General features: G+C 42.1%; 1 protein-coding gene across 1 annotated transcript; it reads right to left on the bottom strand.

Annotated features, from left to right (window-relative positions):
- Positions 1-8,270: 8,270 nt before the first annotated feature.
- LOC119819674 (olfactory receptor 5AK2-like) lies at positions 8,271-9,201 on the bottom strand. Its single transcript, XM_038337998.1, is given in 2 exon segments — positions 8,271-8,672; positions 8,674-9,201. Coding segments are annotated over 2 exon segments (930 nt in total).
- Positions 9,202-16,600: the final 7,399 nt, after the last annotated feature.

Here is a 16,600-nt window from a genome sequence, read left to right as displayed (position 1 = left end):
CTGTGACAGCAGGAAGGTACTATATGTAAAAGTAGAGGTTTATTAAACCAGCAAAGGGTGCTAACAGAGTGAGGTCTGAGAGAGTACAAACATAGAGTAGCTGCTGTTTCATGAATGTTTTCCTTCCACATCAGCATGTGGCCATATGCATGCAGTTGTCAGCTCAAGCAATTCATCTGAGCCTGCAGTGTTGGCAGGTGCTTTAGCTGTATGTGCATGCATGCGTGTGTGTGTGTGTGTGTGTGTGTGTGTTATGCACATTAGTGTGCTGGTATTTGTGCCCACATGGAAGCCAGAACAAGATGTCTGGTATCTTTATCACTCACTGCCTACTGCCTTAAGTTAGGGTATCTCTCTGAGTATGAAGCCTGCCCCTTTGATTAGGCTGACTGACCAGTGGGCTCTGGGGATATCCATACTCTGATGTTGAGGTGACAGGCATGTATACCATGCCTGCCTATTTATGTAGATGTTGGGGGTTTTAACTCATTTCCTTATGCTTATGTTATTACTCACTGAGCATCTTCCCATCCCTAGGATCTACAGTTATTACTGGGGTCGGATCACATATTACTTATGGATGTGTAATTCACTTGTTCTGGAAGTTTGCCACAAGACCGCGGGCTTCCATTTCTCTGGATGTCAGAGCGCAACTCCTCATTTGTTTGTGGCAGAAGCTTAGCTCTTCTCCCCAGGCAGCTGATACCTTAGTGGAAACTCTCTTCTGAACACTTAAAATATTGCCATAAGATGGGGGTTTGTTTTATTTCTTGAGAAAATTTCCTCTTCCTCCCTGCTCCTTCTCCTCCTAGTGTGTGCTTATGTGTGTGTGGGACAGACACATGTAGAGGTCAGAGAACAGCTTGCAGGAGTTGCTTCTCTCCTTTCACTGAGTTTTGGACCCTGAGCTCATGTCAGTAGGCAGGCTGGTACAGGAAGATGTTTTACTCACGGAGTCAGTTTAGCAACCTCATCTTTCTTAACCCTGTATTTATAAGTGCGTGGTGAGTGGTCACTTCCATGTTACCTCAGTATTAAAAGGGATAATGACAAAATTTGTCCAGGTATGGTGAACAGGAGTGCTGGTCATGTGTTTACTTCAGATGTTAGAGCTGGTGGTCTTCCTATAGAGTTAGAACATAAATGTTAGCTTTGGCTTCGGTCTTCTCAGCCTGCATTCATGCACTCAGAATGGAATTTCAGTGAATCCACTTAAGAGATTACCCACCAAGTTTCCTTTCATATATTAACCCCCCCCTTCTTTTTGGGTTTTCGAGACGGGGTTTCTCTGTAGCTTTGGAGCCTGTCCTGGAACTTGCTCTGCAGACCAGGCCGGCCTCAAACTCACAGAGATCCACTTGCTTCTGCCTCCCAAGCGCTGGAATTAAAGGCTTGTGCCACCATTGCCCAGCTATGTATTGATTCTTGAATAACACTGTTTTAAAGGTTCAGCTGCGGCTAAGAAAAAAAATGCCTTCCTGAGGCTCTCTATAAAGTTCTATCATATTTTGTGAAAAACAAGTCTTAGAAAATATTGTTTTCTAAAGTTAAAAATTCACTTTAATAACATTATAAAACTGAAGGTACATAAATCAGAGTGGATGAGTTCTGCTGTCTAGCATACTGTCACAATTGCTTTGTAAATAATATTTGATGTTAAATGTGCCATCCAATCCAGGGACTTGGATTATATACGATGTACTCCTCCTGCCCCACGTACCCATTTGTTTTCTGCAACACTTTTATTTCTCTTTACACAATGACATGCTGTGTTGCTGGGGCCCAGTGTTCTCACTGAACAGTAGAAAACCAAGATTTGTCATTTCTTAAATTGAGTACAAAAAACCTTACATAAATTAAAAGAATGAATACCTTTACAGGTGTCAATGCAAACGTTCCCAACTCAAGGCAAGTATCAACCCACACGGTCAGGAGGGAAAACACCAGAACTGGGTCCTAAGGCTCGGACTTTCCCACCCTGTTAGACGGGCAAGACGGAAGTGGTCACTGGTTCAGGAACCCTTGCCAGCCTCGAGAAATCCTGGAAGTCAGCAGTCAGTTAATACCCTGCACAGATCACTGCATGGTGCTCACACATCAGTACTCAGTCTGGATCGGCGGCTCCATTCTGGCCCCACTGTCCACCTTCCAGCAGATGTGGATCAGCAAGTAGGAGTACGACGAGTTGGGTCCCTCCACCGTCCACCGCAAATGCTTCTAGATGGACTGAGCAGGTGCCAGGTATCTGATGCATGAGCTGATTCTGAAGTATCAATTTGCCCTGGCAAATGTACACACCTCATGCTAGCCTCATGAAACTGGAATAAGCCTTTGAAAAGAAATTTGTCCTTGAAGCTTTTATCCAATATCAGCACTGGATTGTAGAACTTGTTGCTGATTTTTGACCTTGTATTCAAATTAACTGTTCCCTTGGTATACGTTTAATGCCCTGTGAATATCTTGATTTAGTCCTCAGTCATGTGGCTGAGTCACTTGGTGGCTGGGGAAAGTGAGAGCATGCTGTGGAAGAGAAATCCCCATGTACCCATTTTAAAAAATGTTTATATTTTCTCAATAACAATACAATGGACATTGTGGATGGAGGTAGCAATATTCCATTAGATTTTTTTAAAGGAAGATTAATAAAATATTTTTATTGTTCTAAAGTGACTTAAACTTGTGTACCAATTTTAAAATGATAATTTTTGACAACTACTTAAACATATGCAACATATTTTGATTGGTTACTCCCATATTTGACCTATTACTCCCCTTTTTTTTTCTTCCCACTCGGGACTCACTTCTTCCAATATAGTTCCCCCCTCCTTTTCATATCTTGTTTTGTGTATAGGTCTTTGGAACATCTCTCTCTCTCTCTCTCTCTCTCTCTCTCTCTGTCACACACACACACACACACACACACACCACTACTGTATAATATCTTACCGTGTGATTAGAATCAAATCGAATGGCTTTATTCATTCCCGTGTGTTGTAGCTTTGTGACTAAATTAATAGACTTCTAAGAGTGTAACTAATTGTTCCCTGCCAGTGGTTGTATGGGAAAGGGGTTCTGAGGTAGTCCCATTCCTGTGAGACACAGGGCTCCTCTGTCAATCCATTTTGACTCTAGGGTTTGATCAAGTCTTCCTCCTACTTTATGATCAAGTAAAAATGCTTCCACCCAATCTTTCTTCCTCTCTCTTTCTGAGCCAGACTTGTGTCTTTCTTAACCTCCATCATATTTCCTTTCATATAAGAATTTATAATAAAATGCTCTCACATTTGACCCCACATAGTGACTGCATCAATAAAGACCTATCGATGCCCTCTGCCAATGGATGTGTAATGATTTGTAGGTTTTTCTAACACATGCGTGTATGCCGTAGACTTTATTGAATATGGTACACGATGCAGCTTTTCAAGCTTCTGGAGTCAGTTCTTATTTCTTTGACCAAAGAGTACATGCCACTTCCTCTTCTTCAGGTCCACCCACTTCTCTGCACCAGAAACCACTGTGCTGGACTAAAGATGATTGTTCCCACTCTTATCAGATGATTCATCTAGATTCCTGATCTTTCTTTTCTGTTTTCATTTGTCCATTTCTTTATTCAACAAGTATTTATTGAGCAATGTTAATGTGCTTAGAATATTGTGGATGTTGTGCAAGATGTTTTCCTTGCCTTTGTACGGATGTGTTGGTGGGAATGTTTGCGTCTCTTAATGGCATGATGAATCACACCATCATTAAAGAGTCAGCAAAGGAGGAAATTGACCATTAAGAAGAGAGGATGTAATAACATTTGCTGTATAATTAGGCATCTCTTCAGTTATGTATCCACCTCATTAGGTAGGGTGTGCCTCTACTATGCTTGATGTGGTGAAGTCAAACACACAGACTGAAACAGTAATTTTCTAGAGAGCTCTTTTTTTTATTGTAGAACTCAATCCTTCTGTCTTTTCCATATTTTAAGACATTATCAGTTGAATGAAGAGTTACTTGGTTTGAGACACAAACATGTTCCTTATTTTAGAAACATTGAATTGTGGTAGAATAAATGTATTGGACTTCAAGACTTCCAGCTCATTAATTATGCAGTTATCCCTCTCTATCCTGTGGTACCTAATCCTGACACACTTTTTTCCACTATCCCTTCAGGAACCTCCCTTTTCTTAGTTCTGGATCTCAAGGATGGTTTCTTCTCTATCCCTCTCTGTACTCGGCATTACAATATCTTTGCTTTTACATGGTCTGACCCCAACACATCTCCATACAGCTCACTGAACTGTCTTACCCCAGGGGTTCAGGGACAGTCCACATCTATTTGGTCAGACCCTAGCTTCTGACTTATTCTCTTTGCTTCTCCCCAACTCTAAACTTATAAGTATGTAGATGACATTCTACTTTGCAGTCCATCATTACAAATTAGCCAAACTAATACCTCTGCTCTCCTAAATTTTTTGTTCAGTTGAGGATATAGAGTCTCACCTTCCAATGTCCAACTGTCCACCCCTCAGGTCACATACTTGGGTCTGACCATCACCACAATGCACTACATTAGACAGTAAGCACCCAATCTAGTCTTTTGCAGTCCCCTCTACCAAGGAGGGGATTTTATCATTTCTAGCAATAGCTGGCTTCTTATGCTCCTGAATTCCTTCTTTTTCTCTCCTTGATTGCCCTTATTCAAGGCAGCTCTTGGCTCTCCACACAAACCCCTCTTCCATCCCATTACTAAGCCCCTTTAGAGGCTCCAACAGGCTTATCTCCAGGCTCCATCCAACTCTCCTAACTCACCCCTTCTCCCTCTCTGTAACAGACAAAGAGGAATATATCTTTGTGGTCCTAAGCCATCATGGGCGACCTTCCTTTGCACCTGTAGCACACCTATCAAAAAAAACCTAGATCTTACCACCCAGAGATGGGCACCCTGCTTACATGCTTTAGCAGCTGCTGAATTCCTTATTCATGAGTCAAACTAACCTTTGGATCACCCACCACTATCTTCTTCTACCACGTGTCCCATCTCATAACTTATGAAGACTTACAAACTCCACCTCCTTCCTGAGTTCTTTCCCTCCAAGTGGCACTAGTAGAAGATGCTACACTCACTTTCCAATCCTGCCCACCCCTCAGTATCTCAGATCTTCTCCCTTAAGCCAATACTGACTATTCACAATCTCATTCTTGCACTGAAACCCTAGAGGATTTACTTCTCTGTCCTTCATGCATACAGGAGGGCACATTGCCTCAGGCCACCTATACCTGGTACATGAATGGTAGCCTTTTTTTTACATGAGGGGAGCCGTGAAGTGGGCTGTGCTGTAGTGTCAGATACTGGAGTGGTTGAAGCATGGGAACTCCCTGACCACACTACTAACCAGCAGACTGAACTAATAGCTCTCACCTGTGCCTTCCAATTAGCACAAGGGCAATCCCTAAATGTTTACACAGACTCCAAATATGCATTTCATATCATCTTGTCCCACACCACCATCTGTAAAAAGCATGGGCTTCTTACAACAAAAGGAGGATCCAAAACTAACTCAGGCCAAATTATGGCCATGCTAAAAGCCTCTCATCTCCTCAAAGCTGTAGGAATTATTCACTACCAATCTCATCAGACCAGCAGCTACATCATGAATAAGGGAAACAACCGAGCTGATCAGGCAGCTAGGACAGCAACCATCCATGGCCCAGACTCACCTTGCCCACCACAGGGAATTTTCCTGAGAAATGGAGCAGCAATGCAGCATCACCTTATTAAATACATTTGAAGCCATTTAAAAAAGAAAAGAGATGTAGAAGAGAAATATATGTAAAAGGAAATGTGTAGTCATATGACAAGAGATGTAACTAATATTGAAATGTGCAACTGGGCAGGAGAGAGATCTTTGTATGCAAAGAAAGGCTGTCAAGAAAGAGAGACTACTTAAGATAAAGTAAAGGAGAAGGTTACCATCAGGAAAGCTCGTACTTGTTCCCCTGTGTTTTCTGATACACCCCTCAGATAGAAAAGTCTACCCCTCTCTCGCATTCGTGGATTTTCTTTGCATATCCTGGTGCTGACTTCTGGGGGCTGGACCCTCAATAGTCAGCAAGATTCTCAGGTCTTAAGACCCCCTTTCCTCATTTTGGGACCTCTTGCAATTCCCCCCTTCATCTAGGGATCCACCTCCGTCAATTACCAGGATTTAAGGAAAATTTTCTAAACTTCATCTTCTGCCTCATTAGCATCTTGTCAGAGCCTAGCTGTCAGCCAGACAATTCCACAGAGTTCAAGCAACAGGGAAGACACAGTCACCTCAGAAAAAGTCCCCAAGACATGACTGCCGCTCACAATGTAAGCTTGAAGGAGTTTCGAGAGACCTGATGACCCCCATTCCCGCCCACTTGCTATCCTTAACCTCCCACTTTTTATAATTAAAAAATCTTGTCATTTCCATCATGTCTGGGGTCCCATGGCTGCCAGCATTCAGGGAAAATGCTTAGTAACCCCAGAAGTTAGCATTTCTGGGGTTCCACATCCTTGCAAGCATCATGAACATTCAGGCAAATTGCCTAGTTACCCTAGAGCCTCATGCCCTATGTAACCTATGTGTTTGTGCATGCATGGCATGGCTACATAATAAGCTCCTAGAAGCATGTGCTGAGCTGCCTTTAAAAAGCAGACTCACCTAGCACACGCTTGTTGTAGGAGGCCGTTTGTTTGTTCCTGGTTGCTCAGACCCGAAATAACCACACAGAAACTACATTATTTGCAATACTGTTTGACCAAGAGCTTAAGTGTATTTCTGGCTAACTCATATCCTAAATTAACCCATCTCTATTAATCCATGTATTATTATATAACTGGCTTAGGGGCAAAATTTCTGCATGTCTGTCTCTGGTGGCAACTCCATGGCTTCTTTCTCCCAGCATTCAGTTTAGTTTTCCCTGCCTACCTCTATTCAGCCCTGTGCAGGCCCAAGACAGTTTCTTTATTAGCCAATGGTATTCACAGCACACAGAGGGGAATCCCACATCACACTCTCTCTTGCCCCGTTTCTTTCAGACAGGCCTGTGCACCCCCGCTTTCCTTTCTCCACTTTTTATTAATGAAAACTCTTTTTTTTTTTTATTTTTCGAGACAGGGTTTCTCTGTGGTTTTTGGAGCCTGTCCTGGAACTAGCTCTTGTAGACCAGGCTGGCCTCGAACTCACAGAGATCCACCTGCCTCTGCCTCCTGAGTGCTGGGATTAAAGGCGTGCGCCACCACCGCCCGGCTTTAATGAAAACTCTTAAAGTGGGTTTTGTTGTATATCTTGTGGCCTGTTCTTGTGTACAGTAATACCAATGGTGCCAGAGAAGCAAGAAAGACACACACACACACACACACACACACACACGAGCCTGGTATAGGATTTGGAAACTTCAAATCCCACCCCCAGCAACACACCTCCTCCCAACAAGGCCACACCACCTAGCCCTTTCCAAATAACTCCATGAAATGGTGACTAAGTGTTCAAATATATGAACCTATGGCCACTATCTTATTCAAACCATCACAGGGGTAGAGCTGTATATCCAAGTTTCCAGTATAAAATGGGTATATGGCAGTCACTCACAACTACACCACAGTAATTTAGTAATTATTATGAAAATAGTCCAGGAAGGAGGCATGTTGGTCCCTAATGTCTCAGCATTTATGAGGATTTTCTCTATGTCTTTTCTGGCCCACTCTACTCTACTGCATATATTATCTAGAACAAAGCTACACTGAAATTTTCTGCACAGCAATAATGTAGATAGGTGGGGGAAATAAGAAGAGCTATTATTTTCAGAGAATAACATTAAAGGAGATCAAATGTAATTTTCTCACAGAAGAATCTTCCTAGTTCAAGGTACTGACAATGACTTCCTGTTTTCTTTACTTTATAATTGATTTTTATTACACATATTTTCAAAGAGGCTCAAAGTTGTACAAAAGAAATAAAAGCTATACATATGGATTCTCTTCCAGAAATGCATAAATTAGAATTTTAATTTTTGCAGTTGCTGGACTACCTGGTTAGAATATAAGAGATCTTGGGTTTAATTCTCAGCACTGAGAAAGGAAGCCGAATTACTTCACGGTTTAATTCTTTTCCTACTCTTTCAGCTACCATTGATAGAAAAGGAACCCGCCTTTGTGTTACATGAACGTTGGTCATACCTCCCTAAGTTGACCAGGGATAGTGTCCTGATGCCCTGCCTGCTGAGTCACGTTGACATGCAGACCAAGTTTTCCACTAGAAACATTTGTTTCCTGTGTGCCTCAGGGCTTCTATTACATCCTGGTTTCTTAGGCTGTAGATGAGGGGGTTTAACATGGGAATCATAATAGCATAGAACACAGAAGCCACCTTCTCCTGCTCTTGAGATTTGTTGGTCCCATGAAGTACATACATGTAGCAGACTGTTCCGTAGAATATAGTGACTGTGGTCATATGGGAGGCACATGTGGAGAAGGCCTTTTTCCTTCCCGAAGCAGAAGACATCCTTATAATGGCAGCCAAGATATATGTGTAGGAAAAGATGACAGCAGATACAGAGAAGACTAAGTTAAATCCCACAAAGATTGTCAATACCATGATATTAAGGTCAATACTGGAGCATGACAGGGCAAGAATTGGTGGTACATCACAGAAAAAAGTGATTAATAGCATTGGACTTGCAAAAGTTTGATAAGAAAGTAAACGTTGTGTTTACAGAGGCATTTAGGAAGCCCATAGTGTATGAACCAAGAAGCAGTAGAGTGCAGAGTCTCTGGGACATGATGACAGCATAGCGCAGTGGGTAGCAGATGGCCACATAGCGGTCCACAGCCATAGCAGCCAGGATGAAGCAGTCACTAGTTACAAAGGTGCCGTAGACCAGTAATTGAACTATGCACCCAGGGAAGGAGATGGATGGCTTTGTGCTCACAAAATTCTGCAGTGTCTTGGGAGTGACAGCAGAGGAATAACAGAGGTCAACAAAAGCCAAGTGCTGCAGGAAAAAGTACATGGGGGTGTGCAGGGAAGAATGGAGTTTGATGAGCAGGATCATGCCAACGTTTCCCACGAAGGTGGCTGCGTAAATCACTAGGAACACCACAAAGAGGATGTGCCAAGACTCATGCTGACCAGCAAATCCCAGGAGAATAAATTCAGTCACTTTGGTGTCATTGCTGTCTTCCATGGTTAGCAGAAATTCAATATAAACTGAAAATTGGCAAATAAAAAAATAGAGAAAAGAAGCCCATTTTATTTTGATTTTAGAAATGTTATAATATTTGGTTTCATAATGACTTCAAAGGATAGGTTTTGAATGTCTATATTTGTGCGTGGAAGTGTGTATGCATGTATGCATGTATGTGTGTGTATACCACAGGTCAACCTTAGCTATTGTTCTTCATATACCATCCATCTTCTTTTTGGAACAGAATCTCACATTCTACTTGGAAGTGATTGGTTTCACAGGTGGACTGACTTGTAAGTCAGAAATCTTCTAGCACCATCATACTGGGCTTTCTTTCAAAGGTGCACCACCATATCTGACTTTTTTCTTATTAGTGTGCTGGGTAAATGAGCTTACTTTGCTGATTCAGCAATTTCCTTAGCTCCTGCAGGGACACTTTATGATACCCTTAACTTAGAATTTAAATACTGATCTTTGGTACTTGAATGATTTCATTCACATTTGGGGAAATTGCCACTACATTTTTGCCTAATTGTCATTCCTATTAATATATCAATTTAGGTTTATGAAAATATGCTTATTTCATTTATGAATCGTCCCTCTTATGGTTTACATTTTGATTAAAATTCTGTTCACTCATGTCAATTATTGTATATGGGAATCTCAACTTCCATGTGTAGTTCTATATGACCTTGCTCAACTTACTTGTCCATACCTTGCATCTCTGTCCTGCTCACCAGCTATGCTCTGGCTGTCATACCCAGTCTCCCGCCAATGTGTCTATTGAAGTATCCAGAAAAACTGATTGTCTTCTTTATATGATTTTCAAAAATTCATGAAAACCAAGAGAAGATGCCAGCTTCATCAAAATTCTTTACCAGCTATATGTAAGCAAGATAACTTCCTGTTCTCATCTCTTTGTGGATGGGTTAGTGGAGTCCAGAGCCTGATGTCCCCCCCCACACCACACTTCAGTAGCTTTATCTCACTACCTCTCACCACAGCACTCACCTGCATCCTTGCTAGTGATGCCAAGATTGGCCACAGCTTGTCTATGTGTCCAATAACCCACATGAGAATCTCTCAGTGACCCGTTCCTAGGAACAGAATCGCCATGTTTGGAGGTTACATCACACACATTTCATATGGTCAAACACTGCCAGGACACATTCTCTAGCAGATACTGTGTCAACTGCTGCTGACAGGTGTTATGGTTCTCATGCCCTCACTTCCTCATCAACTTGATATTTATCCTACAAATTTGTTCAGGAAACAAGATCTGGTAGTATTTTTTCACTGCATAAAAATCTGGTTATTTGATCATGTTCTTAGATTTTTAGTATCTGACTTTTCGGTAAATTGTCTGTGATATATGACCATTTTTGAGCAAATAGCATGTGTAACTCAATAATATAATTTTAAGTTCGTATAAAATGACATGACCTTTTGAGTAACAGTCATTAAGGAATAATGAATAAGAAACACGTCTGTAGCCACGTCTGGGATCTATCTATTCTGGAGGTTTTCCTCAGTATGACATTCTTCCATGTACGATGGGTTATCTGCTAATCAAATAAATGATGGGAAGAGAACGGCCAGTTACCTGCGCGTTCTGAACAACAGTTGCTTCTGAAACTTCATTTGAACTCAGACTTGTACAGAGGTACAGAGACTCACTGACCTGCGCTTGAGTTCCCACTGCTTTGGAAAGACAGAGAACATTGCCCTCTCTAGTTCAGTTTCTTTGCTAGTAAGATGGGATCACTTAAGAGGATATATTGGCTGCAGCACCTTTGATGAGTAATGTTTAGAGACAAGTTGAACTAAGCCACCGTGGCTCCGAGTGAGATAAACATGCACACTTATGGAAAGGTACCCACATTGTAATATATAACAAAGAAAGCATTTCAAAATGTTCCATAGACTTCCACTTTTTTCTTCACCATTTTTGTTTCCCTACAGACAAGTTCAGGAAAATCACAAGCCAAATTTTTGATGATTATTTTGAGATATATAGAGATAATTAAACTTCTAAGATACCTAATCTATTTTATTTATTTGTGTTTGAGACAGAGTCTTTCTACATAGCTCTGATTGTCTTGGACCTAGCTATGCAGACCAGACTGACCTTCAATTTCTAACAATCCTGTCTCTGTCATCCAGTGGTGAGATCGCAGATTCCCCCCCCCCCCTTTTTTTTTTTTTTTTTTGGTTTTTCGAGACAGGGTTTCCCTGTAGTTTCTAGAGCCTGTCCTGGAACTAGCTCTTGTAGACCAGGCTGGCCTTGAACTCAGAGATCCGCCTGCCTCTGCCTCCCGAGTGCTGGGATTAAAGGCGTGCGCCACCACCGCCCGGCTCGCAGATTCCTTTTGCATGCTAAAATAGCTTTAACATTTTTGAGGAGGAAGAAGGCAGCACTGAAGCTTGCTTTCTAGCAATGCTAGGCTGAAACAAGCTCACTCCTGTGAGGTTCCCACCACAGGGAACTCAGCACTCACTCATGCAGATGTGAGCAAGGCACTGATGGAGTTCACTTACATTCTGTCATTCAGTTGCTTGATTCTTTTGTAATTGTTGCCATTCCTGGACAAATCAGGGCAACTCACTTCCCTCACTCCGTTTGCAGAAGGTCACCAGGGAGGAAATGGCTCCTGGTCTTGAAGGTGGAACCTTCTGGAACTTAAGCCGACCCTCTTTGCCATACCACACCATTACCTGCTGCAACGATACTCAGAAGATGCTAGAGACCTCCGTGGCTTTGTTTTATCCCCACTACATTTGCTTCCAGAGTTTCTCTCTGTGCTAGGCACAGGCTGATTGCCCGTCAGGACCTCTCTGAGTGCTTCCCCCTCATAAGAGAGCTCATAGCTAGGGCATAGGGGATCAATATTCTCTTGAGAACCTGAGGTTCCAGGGACTAGGATGCAATTACATAAACAATTTTCACAAATTGTATTGCCGAATGAATTTTAAGTTACTGGAGAGGCCATTTCTCCCATTTATTTTCATTATTGAATTATTTTTTGCTTGCCCTTTGTTCTGTTGCTTTTAACTTAACAATTATTTGTTTTTTCCTGTTAAAGTCAGGTTGGGCATCATTCCAAACACAGGACCAAGAAGTTGTGTTTAGCTCCAGGTATAAAACGTTGCCAATGTATTCATTAAAAAAAAACATGAAATTCTGAAAAAAATGTGTATATACTACCTAAATATAATGGCATAAGGTAGATTTGGTGTGACATTAGAGATTTAGCTCTGTGAGAAACCTCAGCACCAATTTCTACAGTGGCTGAACCAGTGGAAGGAAAGGTTGACAGTTTGCAACCACTTCAAAGCCTTCACCAGAATTCTTCCGTACCAGCAATGCATATCAGACCTCTGTCCTCCAGATTCATGAGGCATACATTTAGGTTGTTACAAAGGAACTAAGACACCAGGAAAATGCCATGACACAAACACAGTTTGGTTATAGCAAGATGATAAAATCCGAACCATTCCATGAGCCTCTTAGAGCAAAAGGGAGCAATATTTGAAAATTCCACCTTCTTCTAGGCTATGTTTCTTTCTTAATTAGGACAATACATAGGGAGTATTGCTGAACTCCTGAGCTTAATTTGATCTTTGGAGGCCAGAATTTTATTGGGGATTGAAAATTTAGATATAAGTCACTTCTAGGTAATATATAGCTCAATAGAAATAATAAAAAAGATTACCTGTGTTTAGATTTGTAACTATCAACCCTGGTGCTATGAGTTTTAAATCAATCCTTTTGTTGAAGATTTTACAGAGCTTTAATCATACCCAATATGCTTACAGATCTTGAGAAAGTTTGCACAATAGTTTTACAAATCTTGAGATAAGATTTTTGCCCTAGCAAAAGTTTTAGAGAGTTAAACTAAAACTAAAAGAAAATGATGAATTACATTCGTTCCTGCTGGTAATAGTTTGTCCCTTTCTTTTGTCTTGCTCTCCTTTCTCTGTCACACAGCACATGGCTAGTCTGATATGTAACAGAGAGAGATTTTGGAAGAAACCTTTAAACAAGCATGCTTGGGTCTAGGGGAAGAGGAGCCATACCCTAACTCTGGAGCCAGATTTTAATTCAAGTGGGGTGACTTAAAACAACAATCTAATTAAACACACCTGAATCCCTGTAAAGCTGAATCTACTAACTGCAAACAGAGAAGGCTTAGAGATAGGAACTTTTTGGGTCCTGGCTATAGACAGAAAATGTGGTAGGAGGGAGCTGAGAGAAGCACCAGCCAGTGAGGAGTGTGTGCAGGGTGTCTGCATATTGCAGCTGGCCTACTGTTTTTGCTCTCTCCCCTTCTAGGTCTCACTTCTAGCTCCTTTGCAACAAACTTAGATCCATCTACCGCAATTTAAAGGCTTGTAGAGGAGGGATACCAGACAAAAACAAATAGGGTTTGCAGCAGAGAAATAGGGAATGGGGAATCTCTTTCCATTTCCCAGATAGCTTACAGCATTTGTGAAGGTCCCAAATAATATTTAGGATCTCAGCTACCATTAGGAGATCCTTTGGATTGATTATATAAGGGGTACTGAAGTTAAATTTGATTGCAAAACAAATAAATTTAGGGCCCTTCAGGTCAGTGTCAGGTGGAGAGGCTGGAGGTATTCTAAGAGACACATTCCATGGATGACAGGAAAGGAAAATGTCACTACAGTCTGTAGTTGTGGGTGTCCCTAGGACTCAGGGAGGACCAAAGGAGGACCAGGTCATTAGGGACAAGCGACTTAGCCAGGCTACATGCGAGAAGGTGAGACTAAAACCAAGTTCTAGGAGAAAGGGTCCCTGTTTCAAATGTAGTATCAGGGAGATCTATCTTCCTCCTTCTGGACACGGGGGCCACCTGTTTAGTCCTTGTAAGCAGAGGTTTCTCTGTCCTGCTCTGTCTCACAGCAGCTGCTTCTAAATGACTCAGAGGCTTAATATTAATTATAGACTGACCTATAGTTTAGGTTTATTACTAACTAGTTCTTATATTTAAATTAACACTTTTTTTTTTTTTAAATCTATGTGTTGCCATGTGGCTTTAACGTTACTGGTTCTCTGGCATCTTCCTTCCTAGGCTGCTGGCTCGCTTCTCTCTCTGACTCTACCATTCTTTCTCCCTGTATCTCTATTTGGCTTTCTCGCCTAGCTTTATTCTGCCGGGCTATAGGCCAAATCAGCTTTATTATTTAACCAAGGAGAGCAGTACATATACACCGTGTACAAAAGGATTATCCCACAGCAAGTTCTGACAGTGTTTTAGGGATCCACAACTTCTTGTTCCCCTATTGTCAGGGTAGGGTTACAGCTTTACCAGCTTCATTAAACTCAGGCTCCATATCCACTCTCTTTCCATAGTCTCAGGAGACATAAGCCTCTTGTCTCTGACCTTTTAATAAAGAATCTTCTATGCCCATTGGAATGTCCACTAGGTGGGCATACTCCCTGCAATGGCCTTCAAGGCCCCCTCACAGGTGCAATTCTACTTAGAAGACACTTGAACTTCTCTGGCTGTTTTCTACTCCACCTTCTCTCACCATTTGTCTCTCCCCTTCTACTGGTACGTGTCTCTCTAGAACTCCCTGCTCTGTTTACCTTTGCTATGAAAGCCACACAGGAGTGCCAGGATATCTTTCAATCTTACTTTTGGTGCCAAAACTCGGGCCTGGCTTCTTCCCTAGCTATTTACTATTGCTTTTCCTCTCAGTTCATCCAGGATCTCCAACAGGTGATCCATCATGCTTACTTTCCAGGGACAATTAGACTCACGGGGCCAACATAAATACTACGAAACTGTGGAGGATTAGATTCACTAACAGCAGAAAGAGATGGTCTTTGTCTCTTCCTCAGGGAGGGATATTGCTTTTGTGTCAGGAATAGTAAAACACGACAAGATCTGACAACTCCAGATGGATCTCCAAAAAAATTAAGAAACTGCTCAATGACCCTGGCTAGTGGCTCATTGACAATCCAAATGGAATTTGCTACTACCCTTCTAAAGCCCCTTTCTTCTGCTTTTCTTTTTTTTATTCTTTTTTTTTTTATAAAAAATTTCCATCTCCTCCCCTCCTCCTCCCCCTTCCCTCCCCTCCCTTCCACCCATACCCCCCACTCCCTCCCTCTCCAAGCCAAGAGCCATCAGGGTTCCCTTCACTATGTTAAGTCCAAGGTCCTCCCAGCTCCCCTAAGTCAGGAAGGTGAGCAACCAAACTGACAAGGCTCACAGTGAGCCCGTCCATGCTGTAGAGTTCAAGCTCATCGCCGTTGTCCTTGGTTTCTCAGTCCTCCTCCACCGTCAGCCGCTTTCAGAGAGTCCAGTTTGGTCTCCTGTTCCATCAGTCCCATTCCAACTGAACTTGGTGGTCTCCCGTTAGATCTGTCCCACTGTCTCAATGGATAAACGCACTCCTCACGGTCCTGACTTCCTTGTTCATGATCTCCCTCCTTTTGCTCCTCATCTTGACTCTAGAGGGGTTCCCAGGTGTCCAGGAAGACGCCCCCAGCTAGTTCCTTGGGCAGCTGAGGAGAGGGTTCCAGAAATGTCCAGATCCTATCGCCATACTCATGAATATCTTGCATATCACCATAGAACCTTCACCTGGCATTGGATGGAGAAAATGACAGAGCCCCACATAGGAGCACCAGACTGAGCTCCCAAGGTCTTCTGCTTTTCTTAATCCTACTAGTTTCACCCTGACTTATAAACTTGTCTATATTTCTTCAACCATTCTCTAACCAGACTTTTAATCAGTTGCTGTTATAGGATTACTGGTCCCTAGCTACAACTCCCAATTATACCCTAATGGTGAAGATCAAGTTCATCAAAGGACTTTGACACCCTGATTCAACAGGAAGTGGTCTAATGATGACATTGCCCCTTTCTCATGACCTGATTTTATCAATAATAAACAAAAATGGAGGAATGTAAACCCCTTGAACCATATGAGTAGCCAGATCCCTCTCTCAAGGACCTCTAGTCGCCAGATTCCACCTACAGAATATTCTAAGTGCCCTCAGTTCTGGACCCTGCCCCCACCCTACAGAGTAAAAAGCCCAATCTCTGGACATGAAATCCAACCAATCTCCGCCCTGAAAAGTTCCACCCCTTCCCAAGAGTCTCTCTATAAACCCTGTATTCCGTTCAGTTTACTGCTGTTTCTCACCTAAGCAGAGGCAGTCACCCTCCTGTTTTTTTCATTCTTAATAAATCTTTTGTATGAGTTTTGTTGTATGGTGTGACTTTGTGGTATTCCTTGGCTCCTGGCTGCCAGGATACCTCTCCATCTGAGCTATAATGCTTACAGGGATGAACAGTAAGATGCATATGACCCTAACTGTGACAGAAAATGGATGTAACCTATTTACTTATGTCCACATTACCTT

This window comes from Arvicola amphibius, chromosome 7 (assembly GCF_903992535.2).
Source record: "Arvicola amphibius chromosome 7, mArvAmp1.2, whole genome shotgun sequence".
NCBI classification, from domain to species: Eukaryota; Metazoa; Chordata; class Mammalia; order Rodentia; family Cricetidae; genus Arvicola; species Arvicola amphibius.
This window is presented reverse-complemented; position numbering and strand designations above follow the sequence as displayed.